The sequence below is a fragment of the Acanthochromis polyacanthus genome, chromosome 1 (assembly GCF_021347895.1).
Source record: "Acanthochromis polyacanthus isolate Apoly-LR-REF ecotype Palm Island chromosome 1, KAUST_Apoly_ChrSc, whole genome shotgun sequence".
NCBI lineage: Eukaryota > Metazoa > Chordata > Actinopteri > Pomacentridae > Acanthochromis > Acanthochromis polyacanthus.
Genome location: NC_067113.1, coordinates 54,010,194 through 54,026,043, shown reverse-complemented (window position 1 = coordinate 54,026,043; position 15,850 = coordinate 54,010,194). Strand labels below are relative to the sequence as shown.

Below are 15,850 nucleotides of genomic sequence, written 5' to 3'. Positions count from 1 at the left end.
TAGGAAAAGAAACCAAACATTACAAAACAGACTTTATTAAACAACGTGTTGAGCAAAGTTATATTGAAACATAAATAAATTAGTAAGCCGCTCATACAAGATGCTGTCTGGATCATTATATAGACGCACAAGATAACTGTAGCGTGCTTTATACCAGTAGAGGGCGCTGGTGCACCATAACTGCAAGTAAGATGCTTATTGGTATGCAGAGTTCCAACTTAATTTGAATCTCTTTCATTCAACATGAGATTTTATGATATTCAGCAGAATTTGAGAGGGTATGACTTCAGTAGTATTTAATAAGTGCTTAATTCAGTCACAGTACTATCTATTGGAATGTTTGAATGCAATAAAAACATTTGTACAAATCAGTTCTTGTTATCTCACCACTCAGTAAAATGTTACTATTATTTTGACTGTATCAAACTTCACCAGCCTTTTATCAAACATGTAAAAGTTACAAATTACCGTTTGGCTTTTGACATTCTTGGCACTTAGACCCTCACTGACATTCAATAGTTACACATTTAGCTCATCAAACTTCCGAAAACTTTACTTTGGCAGCTATTATGGTATCTGCAAAGCTACCATGCACTATCAAATAGTGTAAAAAAATCCTTGACAGTCAACCTCCTGCACAAACCAGACACCCTTCTAAGTCCTCAGTTTCACCCTTGTTTGACCAGACTCCTTTATAAATCGATAGTCTCGCTGCAGATGCTCAAGGCATCGATTTGTCTGCAGGCGCTGATGAATTCCTCCTGCACAGATCGGTCTGCTTCAATGGAGATGTCCAGGTCCAGGCTCTCCTGTGAGGCCGCACCCAGTGTTTGATACTGCCTCTGTGGGTCAGAGGACGTCACGTGGCCTGAGTTACTTTGCTGGAGAAGCTGCCGGGCTTGTCTCTCTGGGCTCGGACAGAGAACCAGCGATGAGCTTTCCATGGAGGCTCGGTAGAGGGAACAGGAGGAAGAGCTGCCCCTCCAACGCTCTGGTGAGGAACAACTGGAGGAAGAGCACAGGGAGGGAGACGGCGGATCACCTTTAACACCGTCATCTTTAGGCTGGGAGCAAGGAGGCTTGGAGGCCATTTCCACACAAGAGGAGGTTCGATAAAGGCCAGGGTCAGCAGAGAGAGGATCACTGAGCCCGTTGCTGGGAAGCGTCCAGTGGTTGTTTACAGACAGGTCACTGCAGCGACCAGGCCGAGAAGGGCTGAAGAGGCTCATGGGAAAGAGCGCCTCGCTGAACAGTGCCTCGTCTATGCTGCGGCGCAAGTTGATGGGCGAAGGTGGCCGTAGATCTGTGGTGGAGTCACTAGTGAATGAAGATCCACCTGATGGCTCTCTGCCTCCTGCATCCTCTGGTTTCTCTGAACCCTGGAAGTCCAAATCCAAATCCAGGTCTCGGTATGCCAAGGCGCGGTTGCTGTGGTAGAGGAGGTCCAGGCCGTTCAGGCTGCTTCCAAGCCTCTCATCCACCAGAGTGTAAAGAGGAAGGCTCTCCGTCTCTCCAAGACCAACAGTGTCAACGATGGCGAGCTTCTCCTGCTGGCTTAGTGTCCACTGGTAGCTCCCAGGCAGGATGGGCGACTTGGACGCCAACAGTTCAGTCCAGCAGCTTCCAGCAGCTGGAAGGTGATCTGAACAATAGACTGGCTGAGCAACCACCAAGGCTAAGGTGAGACAAACCCCGAGCTCACACAGCCTGCAGCTGAACTGGAAAGCCCACCACGGCCAAGGATGGAAGACCTCCTCTCCACCTGCAACGCCCATGGCATTGAGCATCGCATATAACTGAAGTCCTGCGCATGCTAAAGAAAACAACGCTGAGAGGCAAACTGTTACAGCAGCTCGGTCCCAGTCTCGGCTCTCAGCAAAGGGGCAGCGGTTGTAGCGTTCAGCTGGAGTCGGAGATGTGTTGTTCAGGTGGTAGATGTGCTTTGAATCCGCCCGCACGTAGATGTAGAACACAAAATAGGCTGTAGAAAGAAATGTTGCCAGTGCCACAAAGGCTCCACGGGAGATGAGTGAAAGAAAGAGGCACAGGGGAGGCTTTTGCTGGTAGAATTTCAGTAATGTCACTGGACCGAATGCAGCACCGAAGTGCAGGACGACCAGGCAGGCCAGGAAACAGGGTCTCTGGAAGGCCGAGTAGGAGAGCTGCATTCTTGAGCGCATGGAGAGGAGAAGGAAAACCAGACCGAAAGCTGCAGTGAGGCAGGGGAAAGGCGCTTCGTAAAGCATCAGCGAGGCCTCTGTGGAGGGTAAGCGGTCCTGGTGGCCGTAGGCGTCATAGAGGAGAGAGAATGATCTGGTGCAACCGGCAGCTAGGAGGAACAGGCTGACCAGGGCGAAGTAGCCACATCCGGATGGGCATCGGAGTGGCAGGCAGAGTAGATTGAGCGCTGAGGCTAGCGTCAACATGGCAAAGACGCATCCGGCGCCGTAAACGTGTGCCTCCCAGGCCAGGCCCCAGGCTGCCATGGCACTGTTCCAGTCCGTGTACAGGGGCACCAACATGGGTGGAGCCGGGATCAGGAAGGGGTTGTTTGACTGGTTCATAGTGGTGGTGTTTTGTGTGGGCTTGATATTGGAGGTGGTCACGGAGTCCCAGGTGTAGGAGAAGTTGCAGATCCCAGATTGTTCTTTATTGCAGTCTGGAAGGAAGGTGGGGTTAGTGTCTGCGGGGTTGGACATCCAGTCTTCAGTGAACAGAGGAATTTGTGGAGTTTCTTGGAGAAAACCTGAAAAGGCAAGAGACATAATTGTAATCAAATTTACTCTGAATAACTCTGAGGATATGGCATCAGCTTGGAGATAGCAATAACTGTAAACGTCGACTCCTATATCACATCAAGGCATGCTAATTGTACGCTCAAGAGAATACATGGAAGCATTTAATCAATGCTGAAACTATCTGAGCTGGAAGCAAATTGGCTCTGATCCAGGATGGTGAAAGAGTGCTGTTCTCCTAATGTGCTAATCCTGAGTAAAAGCTTGTAAGAAGCCAACTTCAAACTGAACCAGTGTGTGTGTGTGTGTGTGTGTGTGTGTGTGTGTGTGTGTGTGTGTGTGTGTGAGATCAGCCCACTCAGAACCACAGAGCTAGTTTTTCTTGCGTTACGTAAGCCATCTGGAGTTTCCATGCGAGCGTTGTTAATTATGATTGTGTCTGATGCGTTTGAGCGCTGCAAAGGAAGTGGTTCAGCTTTGGAAATGAAAGAGTAACCACGTATATATGTGTTTGTGTGAAATATTCAAGGACGCCTGCAAAGCTCATCGACGCTGCACGCGTTTTTACAGCTTAATTACTGGATGACGACTTGAATGGGATGTACACAAGTCACTTCGCACAGCATAATGCGTCACAGATGAGCAAAAAGATTTTTCTTGTAACCACATCACTGAGCTTCACCTTCTTGTTCTTTTTCATAAAACGCAACCAAGAGAAGAGACCTTTACCAACAGTGGCAGCTAGAAAACCTTGCTCTCATAAAGAAAATCTATTCCAGTACAACAGAAAAGAGGCTGCATCTCAATGATTTGCACACACACAGGCTCATCAGTTATTTCCCTGCAGGCAGGCTTATCAGAGACAATAAGTCCTCCATAAAAAGCCAGGTGCTATAATGGACCACAGTGACAGGGACAAATGGACTGGATAAACTGACAACACAGTGAATCACACAGCTGACAGGTTTAGTGAAGCGGATGCTCATACATATAGTTTGCAATCAATCTAATGTCAGTCAATGACATTTTTATCGATTAAAAATTTAGCTAAGTACAGTCAAAAAAAAAGCACAGCCATAACTTCTGTCTACAGCTGTGAAAAACAGTGCTTGAAAGGCATTTAGAGAAACCCAGAAAATACATTATGTATGGTGGTAATATTATGTGCCAGTTTAAGAACATAAATGTGCCCACATCAGCACCACAAAAGCCCCAAATCTTTGCGTATAGATTGAAGATGTCTCGCTAGTTTCCGAAATAAAGCTAAAAGCAGAATTCATGTGGTTTAACGTTTTCGCTTTAAGTCTGTCTCACACGTCTTTTATAGGTTGTATTCCTGTGTTTCCCATCCCACCCAGTCCTGCTCTCCTAATTCGCTCTTTTGTTTATGATTTCCCTTCAATACCCGCCTTCAAAAGGGGGAAACTCCCATAGGTGGGATTGTTATTTTCAAACTAGGACAGCGCCACTACTCTCTTTGACTGCCCTGAATTTTATAAGTCTCTTCCCATGCCTTATGTTTTCCTCTTTTTCCACATGTATAGACCCTATGTATAGCAGCTGCTACTTCTATTATGTTTAATATGTCCACTTGAAGCTGAGATGCAAAAACCATTTCACTCTGACTCATTTTAATGTGTTTCCCATAGTCTGGTTCTGTGTGTGGAGATCTTTGGGCGTACATTCGTGCATTTACATGTGCTTGTAAGTTCCTGTTGATGTTCAAGTACCCCTCATGAACACAGCCGTGCTCTCTTTGGCCTCAGATCCTCCTGAGTGGTTTCACAAGTGCTTCAGCACCTCTCCGCTGTCTGTTGTTGTTTGACTTCATCATTATTCCTCATTTGCCTCCTGACCTCAGAGCTGAAGAACAGTCCCGAGTTGTGATGAAAACGTCAAGCTTGAGGAAATATGACCTCTCAGCCAGCTGCCCTTGCATCTGTCAGCGTGATGCAGCAGTTTTATTTCACACTGAATTCTGAGCTGTCCTCAGCATAATCATTTCCTCAACGGGAGGGGAAAAAAACAAGGACTGATTTTTTTTCTGTTTTTTTTTTTTTTGCGCTGATGCAGTTTTTTTTAATTAAGGCCCAATGCAAAATGCTGTCGAGATAGCTCCCTCATGCATCTTTCTCCTAATGATCAACTTTTTATTGTACTATGTTGTTAAGCACAATGTGGCAGGGAAGAGAGTTAGGTACATGTGTGAGCATCAGCCAGTGCATTTAGAGATGCTACACATTCCTGGAAAGTACAAGCTGTACGGCCATTAGTTAAGCTAACAGACTAAACAACCTGTTCCACGCTGAAATTTAATTTGCCAGACAGGAGAGACTGGATTTGAACACACTGTCCTGAGGTGTCTGGAACACCCAGGACATTTTAGATAAATGAGACAAATGAGAGAAAACACGTCATGAATGATGGAAAATAAGCAAATATTTACTTAAAAATAAACTAAACTAAAATATCTAAGAAATCCAACATTTGCTGTCATTTTCTTTGTCTTTTTTTAATGACTTGTGCCATAATAATTTTGTCGTAATGCACAGTATTGGTAAATTCTCTCTACTACTAGCCATGGTTGTGCTATTTCCATAGCAATGCAGGACTTAATATTTCAGTGAAAAATAAGCCCATAGCGAGTGAAAATGTGAATTTTCACTCCAATTTCTGGCCGTTTCTGCTCTTCATGGAAACGCCCAGAAATTTATTGAGGTTAAATTTAGATCTATGTTAAAAAATAAGAGTCTACAGATACACTAGTAACTCTGTGAGGCTGTGTTTTGGCATAGCAGCCGTTTGAGCTTACATGGCAACAGAGACATTAACATACTAGTTCAGTTCACCAGTTTACTAGACAGCGACCATGCCCAACACAATTACACAGCCAGAGTTAGCCATATAGCTAATTTACATCTGCAGTAATGTTTAGAATGACCACTATTTTAGCTTAGCTTAAGCATCTTAGCGTGCCATTTAGCATAACACAAATACATATCTGAGGCTGATAGTGATTTAGCATATTTGATCTTAAGCGAAAACACTGGAAAAATGAAACGTTCTATCTCAGAAATCAAGGTGATCCAACCAACAGGTGAGAAGGCATTCAATATAATAGCACAAATGTCAACTTCATGACAGCATTGGAGGAAATCATGTGGATTCACTGTCTGTAATAAATCTGGTAAATCCTGACTGGACAGGCAATGCATTCCCTTTTGATGAACCAATAAAAACTGACAAATAAATCAATTACAACAATAATCATTCCATCCAGCTGTTCGCTGAAACAGTAATGGAACTGCTTGTTAGTTCAATCTCCACAGTGAATCAATGGAAAGTGCATGACGTCTGTCTCACTGACCCTCGAATTAAAAAGCAAAAATCAGCTGACCTATGTTTATGTTGAAAGTTGTAACACTAGCAGTCTAAATTTAAAACATCTATGTCATTACTCTTATAACCCGACACTGTATGCCTGCCAAGACAATGCCATCTTATCATAACAGACAGTAGCTGTGTGGGAAATGTGGCTGCAGTGTAAAACAAACACACAGCTGCAGGCGTTTTCAATGTGGGGGCCACTGATAAAATAGGTGGGACTGAGCATCAATGACTCGTCCGCCCATTTGTTTACTTTCCAGGGCGATGACTTAGATGCCACTGAGTCGGGCTGAGTGGAAAACGTGACGGGCAATGAATTAGCGCCATGTTTTGCTGCCCCGCTCGCGTCAATAAATGTCACATCTGAGCTGCGGGGTCAACCGAGCGGCCTGGACAGGGTTTGGTATGTGGTGGTGGCTGCAGTACAGGGATGGATCAGAGCGTTAAGTTCCACTGCATGCCGCTCGGTCATGTGACACATTCCTGTGGGAACAAGTCTCTCATGCCAGGCACAGCTGACACATCTGCTGGAGGCCGACACACACAGAAAGCAAAATCTGTGGACACCAACTGAGAGGCCACAACTAATAAAGAATTACAACGCTTAATCTTTTGAAGACTTGGCATGAATTCAACATTTTAAAACGATGAGGAAAGCTCTGCTGCTTGTTGAATGTTAGGGTTTAGAAAATACTAGTAGGGTTGAGTATCAAGCTAAATGCCAACAAATTATGAAAAATGCAGGACACTATGCTACAAATATCAGAATTTCCCACCAGTATACACTTTGCTAGATGTAAGCTAACCTTCTGTTCTGGCCATTTTGACCCACAATCCTTGTTGGGAGGTACATCACGCAAGTGTTACGACGTCTTGTTTAAGTTTTAACTAATCTGAACCCTCAAGAACACCAGAATAACCCATTTCAAACTTCAGACTGGGATGAATATATGAGCAAGATGATCAAAATGTAAGGCATACTATTATGATGAAGCAGTCCGAGTTGTATGCAATCTGCCTGCAACAGTACTTGTAATGTGGTTGTGGTCTCACATTATTGGACCAGTCTAGTGCTAAAGCAGTACTGTGCAGAATGGTCTGGCACCATCTCTTTACAGTTCTCCTATAGGGGAAAATCAAACAAACTCTGCAGTGTTTGTATTTCTTTAAACCAATCACAATCGTCTTTGGTGGGACTGAGAGCAGGAAGCCTGTACTTGCAGGTTGAGGCTAAATCCACCCAAATATGTTTTAATTTCAAAGCAAGCTCTGTCTGATGAGTGTTTAAACACCATTTCAGAAATAATCTCCATACATACACACGCCTGAAAGCGGATAATGCCACCACACATGGAAATTATTGCAAACCGCTGGAATAACAGCTTGCTTCCTGGGCTTGTAGGCGGCAGCATCATTAAATGCAGATTTCAACTAAGACGTGTTTTAGAAATTAAAATGCATTAGTGTTGACATTTGCCCACCCATCTGGCTACACTGATGCTGCTCGATTAACTTCTGTATTTACCAACTTTCATGCCAACTAATTCATAGTTTCTCGAACTGCACAATTGCTTGTATTTACAAAAATCAGCATTTTAATTTAGCACATTAACGTGGAAACCTTTGATACTAAATACAAATTGTTGCTGCATGGTGGAAATGCTATTAGTCTTGTAAATGTCATAAACATACACTTTAAAAGATTACTTTGATATGAAGTCACATGTTGTTGAGTCAAAATACTGGTTAAGTTATAAAAATGAACTGCTCTTTTCAGTGGTGGGCCTTTAATTTACTTCTCCAGGTTTACAGTAACAACAACCACAAAACACAGTAAAACTAGATACTCTGCACCTTTAAGAATTACCTACTCTTGCCATAGCTGTGTGTAGGTGTCACCCACTGGGAGCTCAGACCCGCCCGATGACAAAACATCAAATCTAAATTAGTGAAAACCAATCAATAAATATTTTTTTGCATTTTTTCAAGATGATATATTACAGCTGAAAACAAAACATTCAATGTGTTTGGCTTTTGTTTACCACTTCGTAATTCTTTTTAACAGCAGGTGCATTTTTTGTACACATGTGGTGACGTCACCTGTTAATCACCCTCACCTGTCTGTCACTGACGCGCACCTCTCAAAACAGAGGGACGTAACCTGAACATGCTCGTCGCCAGTAGTTAGCCGTCGGTTCTGATATAACGTAAAAAAAAATGGCACTTTATTAAAAGCTGACACATATTACAACCGTGAGGAAGAGGAAAAGTTCCTCTTGAGGTTCTGTTCGGTAACCGGGGCCGTGACCGGAGCTATTTCTGTCGTCACAGAGTGTAGTGGACCGACGCCAATTCAGACATAAATCAACATGTCTGCAGTTACTTCTCCTCTGCGGTGGACCGGAAGGATCTAGGAGGACAGTTTGCTAAACTGCAGTGACATATCTCAAACCTCAGAGCATCAGTGGTGACACAGACTCAACTTTTCTTATGTTTTCACTGAAAAACAACAGAGAAAACCGAACTACAGCCAGATAAAATCAGTGGCTACGGTGCAGACAACACAAAGGTAAGATATTTACATTATTTGCCAGCTTATGGGACCAAATGCCTAAGCATCTTCCTCAGGTGTGTGTTTATTTGGCCTCTGAGCCAGGCTGGCATTGTTTTATTGCATGTGCATCTGTCATGCTTATTATTTTTTATCAGTATTTTAATTTTATTTATATATATATATTTTTTTGGTATTTTGGCTTGTGACAGTCAGGAAAACACATGTATATTAATGATGGCTGCATGCCATTTGGAGGAAGTCTCCACCTGTGCTTTACCTAAAGGGTGTGCTCCAATATGCAGACAAACAGCCTATATAGTATGCTAGACAAAGATTTTGGATGTTCCAATTCATAGTATGTCAAATTAGATATGTCCTGACATAGCAAATATGCAAGCCAGCACGTTTATCTGGCTGCTGTGTCCCACAATCCTGTTTTCTGACAGTTCATTTTGCATTACAGACTGCAATGGTCAAAGGTTAAGGTGCAATATTATGACAAATGTAGTATGGGCCAGTTGTATGCATACTGCATGAAATGGTACATAGTTTGTGAGGACAGTCTCAGAACCTACTTGCAAGAAAGTGTTTGGAATGCTGCCAAAATGTCTGCTGTGAAAAAGGTCCTGGGTGTGTTCCAAACATAGACTATATGTATAAGATAAATGTAGCCTTCAGGTCCAAAAATGAAGCCAATTTGGTTGACATACACCTGAGTTCTTTCTAAACACTGGCAGTGAGTGACTCCTGTTGTTGCAAAAAGAAGTCAGATTTTATAGATGACTCCTTTGATCTGTTACCTCTGTAAGCATTTCCTCATGAGTTTATGTTATCAATCTTTAGTTTCAGAACTTTCTGAACTCATCATGATGTTTATTTTGTAAATTATGCTCCCATTTAGAGTAGAATGCAGGATAAATTAAGTTATGTTTTTGGGCGGGGCTAACTTGTGATTGTCAGACTGTTAATGTACCACCATGTGTGATGTCCATGAATCGTCAATCTGTTACATTGTTCACTTGATATGTTCTGTATCAAAAGCCCAACACGGTGATGATTAAATGCCAAACTCAAAAGGCAGCCAACAAACCAATGGGTTATTCCAAGCAGCTTTTATCTACAGTATACTGTTTCAATACCCACACAACTTCAGTATTTAGTATACCAAAAAAAGTAATTTACCAAAAAGTATTTACCAGTGAAAAGATGCATCGCTTTAAGGTCACTTATTTGGCATATTTTGATGAAGTCATATGTCCCCATTTCATACATATTGCATGCAATAGTACACCTTTGTAAGAGCATCTGCAGTACAACCTGAAAGTTTAAAGTAAAACTATGCAGTTTGGAACGCAGGACTGGTGTTTAAGTTTAAGGTTGTTGCTGCTGTCCATGCCAGCTGAATGAGGCTGCATATGTTTGCAGGTTCTGGGAGTGGCAGGCTGTTCCCACACCCTCTATTAGGTGTTTGTTTGAGGCTATATCCATGCATTTTCATTAAAAAACAAACAAACAAACAAACTCTTTCCAGTTGAACGTTCAGCATAGTTTCAGAAATAGTCTCTGTTCATCCTCATACACCTAAAATGGATAATGCCACCGGACATGGGAATTGCAAATTACTCCAATAGTAGCTCGTCTCATACATACATCTAGGCATAATTTCCACAGAAGTTAACTGTACAACAAGATCAGCAATGCCTGTAATTCATCGTCCATGCTGAATTATCAATAAATAGTCTGCTGTCTATGTTTTCCTCTGGAAATGTGTGATAGAAGCCTAACAATTCAGGGAAGGACACACAGTGACTGATACGAGCCAATCAGGAGACAGACATGGGCTTCATCGCTTGTCAAAGTCTCAGTTTCTGCTTGTTCATACTAAAGTAGGAGTTATCTAACTAAAAGTGGTCAGCAGTGTTTTGGGGTTCTTGAAATGTCACAGCAGTGTGGATGCTAGGCATGAAAGCAGCAAAAGTGATGTTTAAAAAATGAAAATTAATGTGGACCAGACTTACGCTGCTAATTAAAGGGTAAGGTTGAAGCAAAACATCCTGTGAGGAACCATAACATCTGTAGCTACTAAATTTAATGACAGTTCATCCAGTAGTTGCTCAGATCCACAAATATGAACTTTGTGACAGTACTTGAGGAAAAGTGAAGCAATCACCAAAGTCTTTAGAATTCCTTGTTTGTGGACTATGGATATATTTTGAAGACTTTATTCAGTTGTTGTGACTGAATCCAAGTGGTGGACTGAACAATTGACATCCCTGTAGCTACACAATGCTAGCATGGCAAAAAAATGTACATCGGCATGGTAAAATTCCGGGTTAATTCCTCTTTCACGGCAGCTGAAGTGTGAATATTAACATGACTTTCAGATTGATGGCTCAGTATAAATCAAAAGAACTCCACCCTAGAGTTGTCTTGAGTCAATTCTGTCAATTATTAATAAGGGCCGACAGCACACGATAAATCAATGAGCAAACCCACAGTGGGAAAGCTACTAGCGCACAGGGCTGTATTTACGTCTTCATTTCTTTCAGTCCTACTAATAAATCTTGAAAGTTCTCACCTGAGGCACCTAACATGTAGACCGACTGAGGTAATAAAGCAGAAGGATTCGTCTGGCGCTACGTGGACTACAGCTACCCCACACTCTTGCTTAATTGGCTACGTTCGCGTTGATTCCGCTTAATGAAACTGAGGACTCCATGTCGTTTTCATCTGATTGCCTTCATTTTCAATTTGGCTCACTGCAGAAAAAGCAATTTCGCAGGAGCTGTTGGAGAAGTCAAATCCCGCATACTGACGAGGGGCCACTTGTGTGTGTTGGGAAATGTGAAACTGAGGTTTTATCTGCTTCTGAAACAGTTTGATTCAATACAAAAACATCTGCTGTGAGCTCATTAAAGCAAATAGAAGAGTTTGTATGACAACTGTGAATATGCACAGCCGGTACGTTCGGCAAACAGATTTTTGCTTTAGGGTGAACACAGTCTGGTATCAGGTGCAGAGTAGTGAAATTGTTTGACTCACTTATTCGTGACACACCAAACTAAACAGCCCCGTGGCATCTCATCATCGGCGTGTGGCACATTTGACAGGTCTATTTTTGAAAATCACTTGACAGCATCTGCTATTCTGGGAGAGGTAATGTGGGTTACATCTGCTCCTGTGAACTGGGCCAAAAGTGGCTTCAAGATGGTGGACTAATGTATAAGAATTATACCTTTAAATTGTACCGGTTTTTAGGGATTATGACCGTCTTAGTCGAGAATAGTGGTAGTAATTCATAATTAGTATGAATACATGCCATGAAAAGACCAAGAGTAAATTGTTCAGGTTAACATGTACTGTATGTGTAGTCAAAGCCTTATTGTTATCATTATTATCTTATCATTTTCCATCAGACTTCACACTGTCTCATTAGATGACATGTTCTTTTTACAGAGTGATGATTGGCACTTAAAAATATTTTGAGTCAACTCCACATCTGCCTCCCTGATGCCGTGAACACTCACTAGACACTAATCCGCTGCTGAAAATAGTCCCTCAAAAATGAATGAGCTGTTTGTGAAACTCCAGCTGTGAATAAGCTGTGCTTGGGGCTAACAGCCACAGACAGGATGGGTTTGAAATATTGAGAGATGGTGATGGTTTTAGTTTTGTTGACAGATGTTTTCCATCCAAATGTAGCTCCAATTATATCTGAATTCCCAGAAAATCGACAAAAGAAAGTGCATTAGCGTCTGTTTTTTTTTTTTTTAGCACTACCATGATGTGAACATCAGGTCCATTAAGATAAACAGCTGGTAGAGTAAATTTTCCATTTGGGTGCCATTTAAAATATTGCTGAAGATGAGGGATATGAACTAAAAGCCAGTCAAACTTAACACGATGGAAAACAATGTAATAGATGTGTCAGAAATCTTGTAATTCATTGTTGTTGTATGTCTTAATTTGAGTCATGTTACTGTCTTCTTAGCACTGCACACAGATCTGATGTGTTTCTTGCCTTCATTGGAGCACAAAGCTTTTGTCGGGCTGTAGTTTCAAGGCTGGCTGGATTGGTTGATATGCTCTCATATAGTCAAATTCTCATTAGTCAGATCCATAAAGAGAAAAGTGCTGCATCAATAGCCTCCCATGATGATTTTGCTATTTTTGGTGGTGGGAGGAAAAGACAATCAATAAACACAAACTTGCCCTACCTAAAGGAAACTGCTGGGCCTAACCTATTCAATATTTACTGAACACTTACTCAGAGTTGGCTCCAAACAGTTTGACACCATGTAAAATAAGTAGTCAGTGTGCCTTCCATTTGTTAAAGCAATGGCCAAAAAGTGTAGCTTAAACTTTACAAGCAGCGATTTGCATATCACAGCTCAACAAGCAAATGTCCTTAAATAGTGCACGATTTTTCATATAAATGTGGGCAGGTGCAGGCTGGTTGGCTCCCAGACTGTTATAATTTCAACATATAATAACTATGAAAAAAATATTTCAGAAGCTGCAAATAATAGCTTGTCATGCATATTTGTAATTTATCTAGTTTAGGGACATAAGGCTAGCCGGTAGATGCTGAGACTGGTTTAGCTCCCGTACAGATAACGTGCAGATTTTCTTTTTCTCCTTGTGAACAATCAATTGGTTCAAAAGTAGGTACAATATCAGTTGACTAAGATTCTGTTTGCTCGACTACAGTGTGACACATGAGGCTTTTTTTTTTTTTTGTCAAATTTATATCCACTGAACTATGTTACACTTTGTGGTCATGGACCTTCAGTTACCTGCAGTATTTGTACCTAATGGGTTTCTGTGTTTCATCTTTAGCAAGGAAATAATTCAGCCATGCTATAAGAGCTTCTTGACACCCTGACATAAGTGGATTCCAATGCAGAATAAAAAAACTCACTACTACTGCAGCAGCAAACTTCAGTGTGTTCTCATTGTTTAATGGAAGCTGTTGTCATTGGATAGAGAATTATTTATCTGACAGACAGTACAGAGAAATATTTATTCAGTGCGTGGGCATTGTTCCCCATCTTTTCTGTTCTATAAAGTCACAGATTGAATGGGCAGTTATCTCCTCCCATTGGAAGCAATTAGTAGCTTCAGGGAAAGGATGCAGGGTAATTGTTCCTCCCAGTCCTTTGACAGATTTACAGATACTGAAACAGCTACAGGACGGCTTATGAAACAAACGGCATGCAGCATTTTTATCTGTCCTCCTAACAGCATGGCTTTGTCAACACATGCTTAAAATGGATTGGATTTTGAAGTTAGTTACAGTGTTTGTTTACATCTCAAGGGATGTGTTTGCTCACCTGTGCTCTGTGGCTGGGATGTCGTCAGCAGCTTAGCGGATGGCGTGGAAATGTCTGCCAAACGAGTGCCACCGTCTCCATCTGCAGCCGAGGGAACCACACCTTCCTCATCCTCCTTATCCTCTTTGCCAGGCAGCTCTGGGAACACACATGTAGTTTAACCCTGAATGATCTCAAAGCGATCAGGAGTACAATTTACTTCACACAGCAAAGTAGTCTGAGTAAAACAGATTAGTAAATCTGGAGCTTGCCAGAAGAGAGTTTAACCCTCCCCGTTCTCTGCTCGCAGCACATCTGAGACTTAGCACTGTAGAAAATGAAAGGACTGTATTTCTTAACCCAGTTCTGTCAGGGATCGGACTATCATCCACTTAGTTGTACTCAGTCATCCATAGCACAGTAGACCGGGCCTCTGTGGTCTAATTACGTTGACATCCTTATGTATATGTGCATGGGTATGTACATCCTGGTTCATCCTGGAGCCAGACTCCTCCTTAGTGATACAGTAAAGCTCAAGAAAGAACATTTCATAAAGAGCACAAAGAGAGAAAAAAAGAAATGCATGACAGATGGCAAGAGATAGAGAGAATGACAAATTAAAACTACATGACGGGGACAACATTCTTTTTTCCCTTCGGGTCAGTTTGATTCACTCTCAGAATGTGTTTTTACACTCAGCCCCCCACTCAGGAATTGTGTGTTTTACAATGCCGCCATTAATGGCACCAGATGAGATTTGGGGCATAATGCAGTGAATTAATCTACAGGGAGGAAATGAAGAGCTTCCTTTTTGATGAAGCGAGGGACAGTAGGTTCAGTTTTAGATTATAGCTTCAGAATTTATATTAATAAAAGTACCAAGACAGAATAGTGAGGAGGATAATGAGTTAGAAAAAAAACATCATAACGAGAACAAAGCAATGCAAGCTACTATCTTAGGAAATAATCTAGGTCATGTTAGCTCTCAAGTTAATCGTAAGTTTCACAAGACTCTGAAGACAAATTTGCATCACTTTATTGCACTGTTGACTCCCACACAGCAAGTCTTAGCCAAATGAGATGGAGAGTAATGACGAACACAGTTAAGTACTGCACATGAATGCACCTGCACACACACAAATGTCATCTGGAGTAAGTCTGAAGCAATCCCAAGTTTAAATCGTAAGTCTTTAAAACCCGGGACTTGAAAGTCAGACCTTTAAGCACTCAAGGGGAAGTCAATCACTTTATGAGACGGAGCAATATTTGAACTGAACAGGTTCCAATTTTAATTGTTTTGTTTTGTACAGGTGTGAACATAAACGGTTTCAGTGACTCATTCATGTCATTTTGCTTGTAAACTGTATTCAAACTGCTTGAGCTGAATTTTAAAACACAGACGTATTGCTGACTGTCTTTCTTTTTGTATCTCAAAGCTTTTCAGATAGGGTAATTTATCTGGACAGAAGATTATTATTTGCCAAAATATTTTTGTCTGATTTTTTTTTTTTAAACTTTCATTGGGAAATATGTGCAAAAATGTTTACATCACTGACATTATTTTTAAACTGTAAAATATTTTGCATGAATGTATTTTAAGCATCCCTCTTTCAAATACAGGTCATTTTAATGATGCAATGTCAAAACTTCATTAGCTAATCCATTTATAGTAAACTGTAAATTATGCTTATGCACATTATTTGCTTGTTATTCTGATTATTGTAAAACTTTTTGTAGTTTAGCTGAAAACTTGAGTCTTAAAGGCACCATGTCCGTGTTTGTATGTCTTAAAGCCTTTGAGGTCTAAAGTGATAGCTGTCAAAATATGAGAATGTTTGCTGCTGCTATTCCTAAAGCGCAGA

At 41.5% G+C, this 15,850-nt stretch overlaps 1 protein-coding gene across 1 annotated transcript in view; it reads right to left on the bottom strand.

The window, feature by feature from the left end:
- Positions 1–19: 19 nt before the first annotated feature.
- The window catches only part of prrt4b (proline rich transmembrane protein 4b), a 28,307-nt gene continuing 12,476 nt past the window's right edge, over positions 20–15,850 (bottom strand). The window contains exons 3-4 of the mRNA XM_022190145.2: positions 14,010–14,147; positions 20–2,746 (exon numbers count right to left, since the gene is read on the bottom strand). Coding sequence (XP_022045837.2) covers positions 693–2,746; positions 14,010–14,147 — 2,192 coding nt within the window. The 3' untranslated portion in view covers positions 20–692. The remainder of the gene's footprint in view (positions 2,747–14,009; positions 14,148–15,850) is intronic.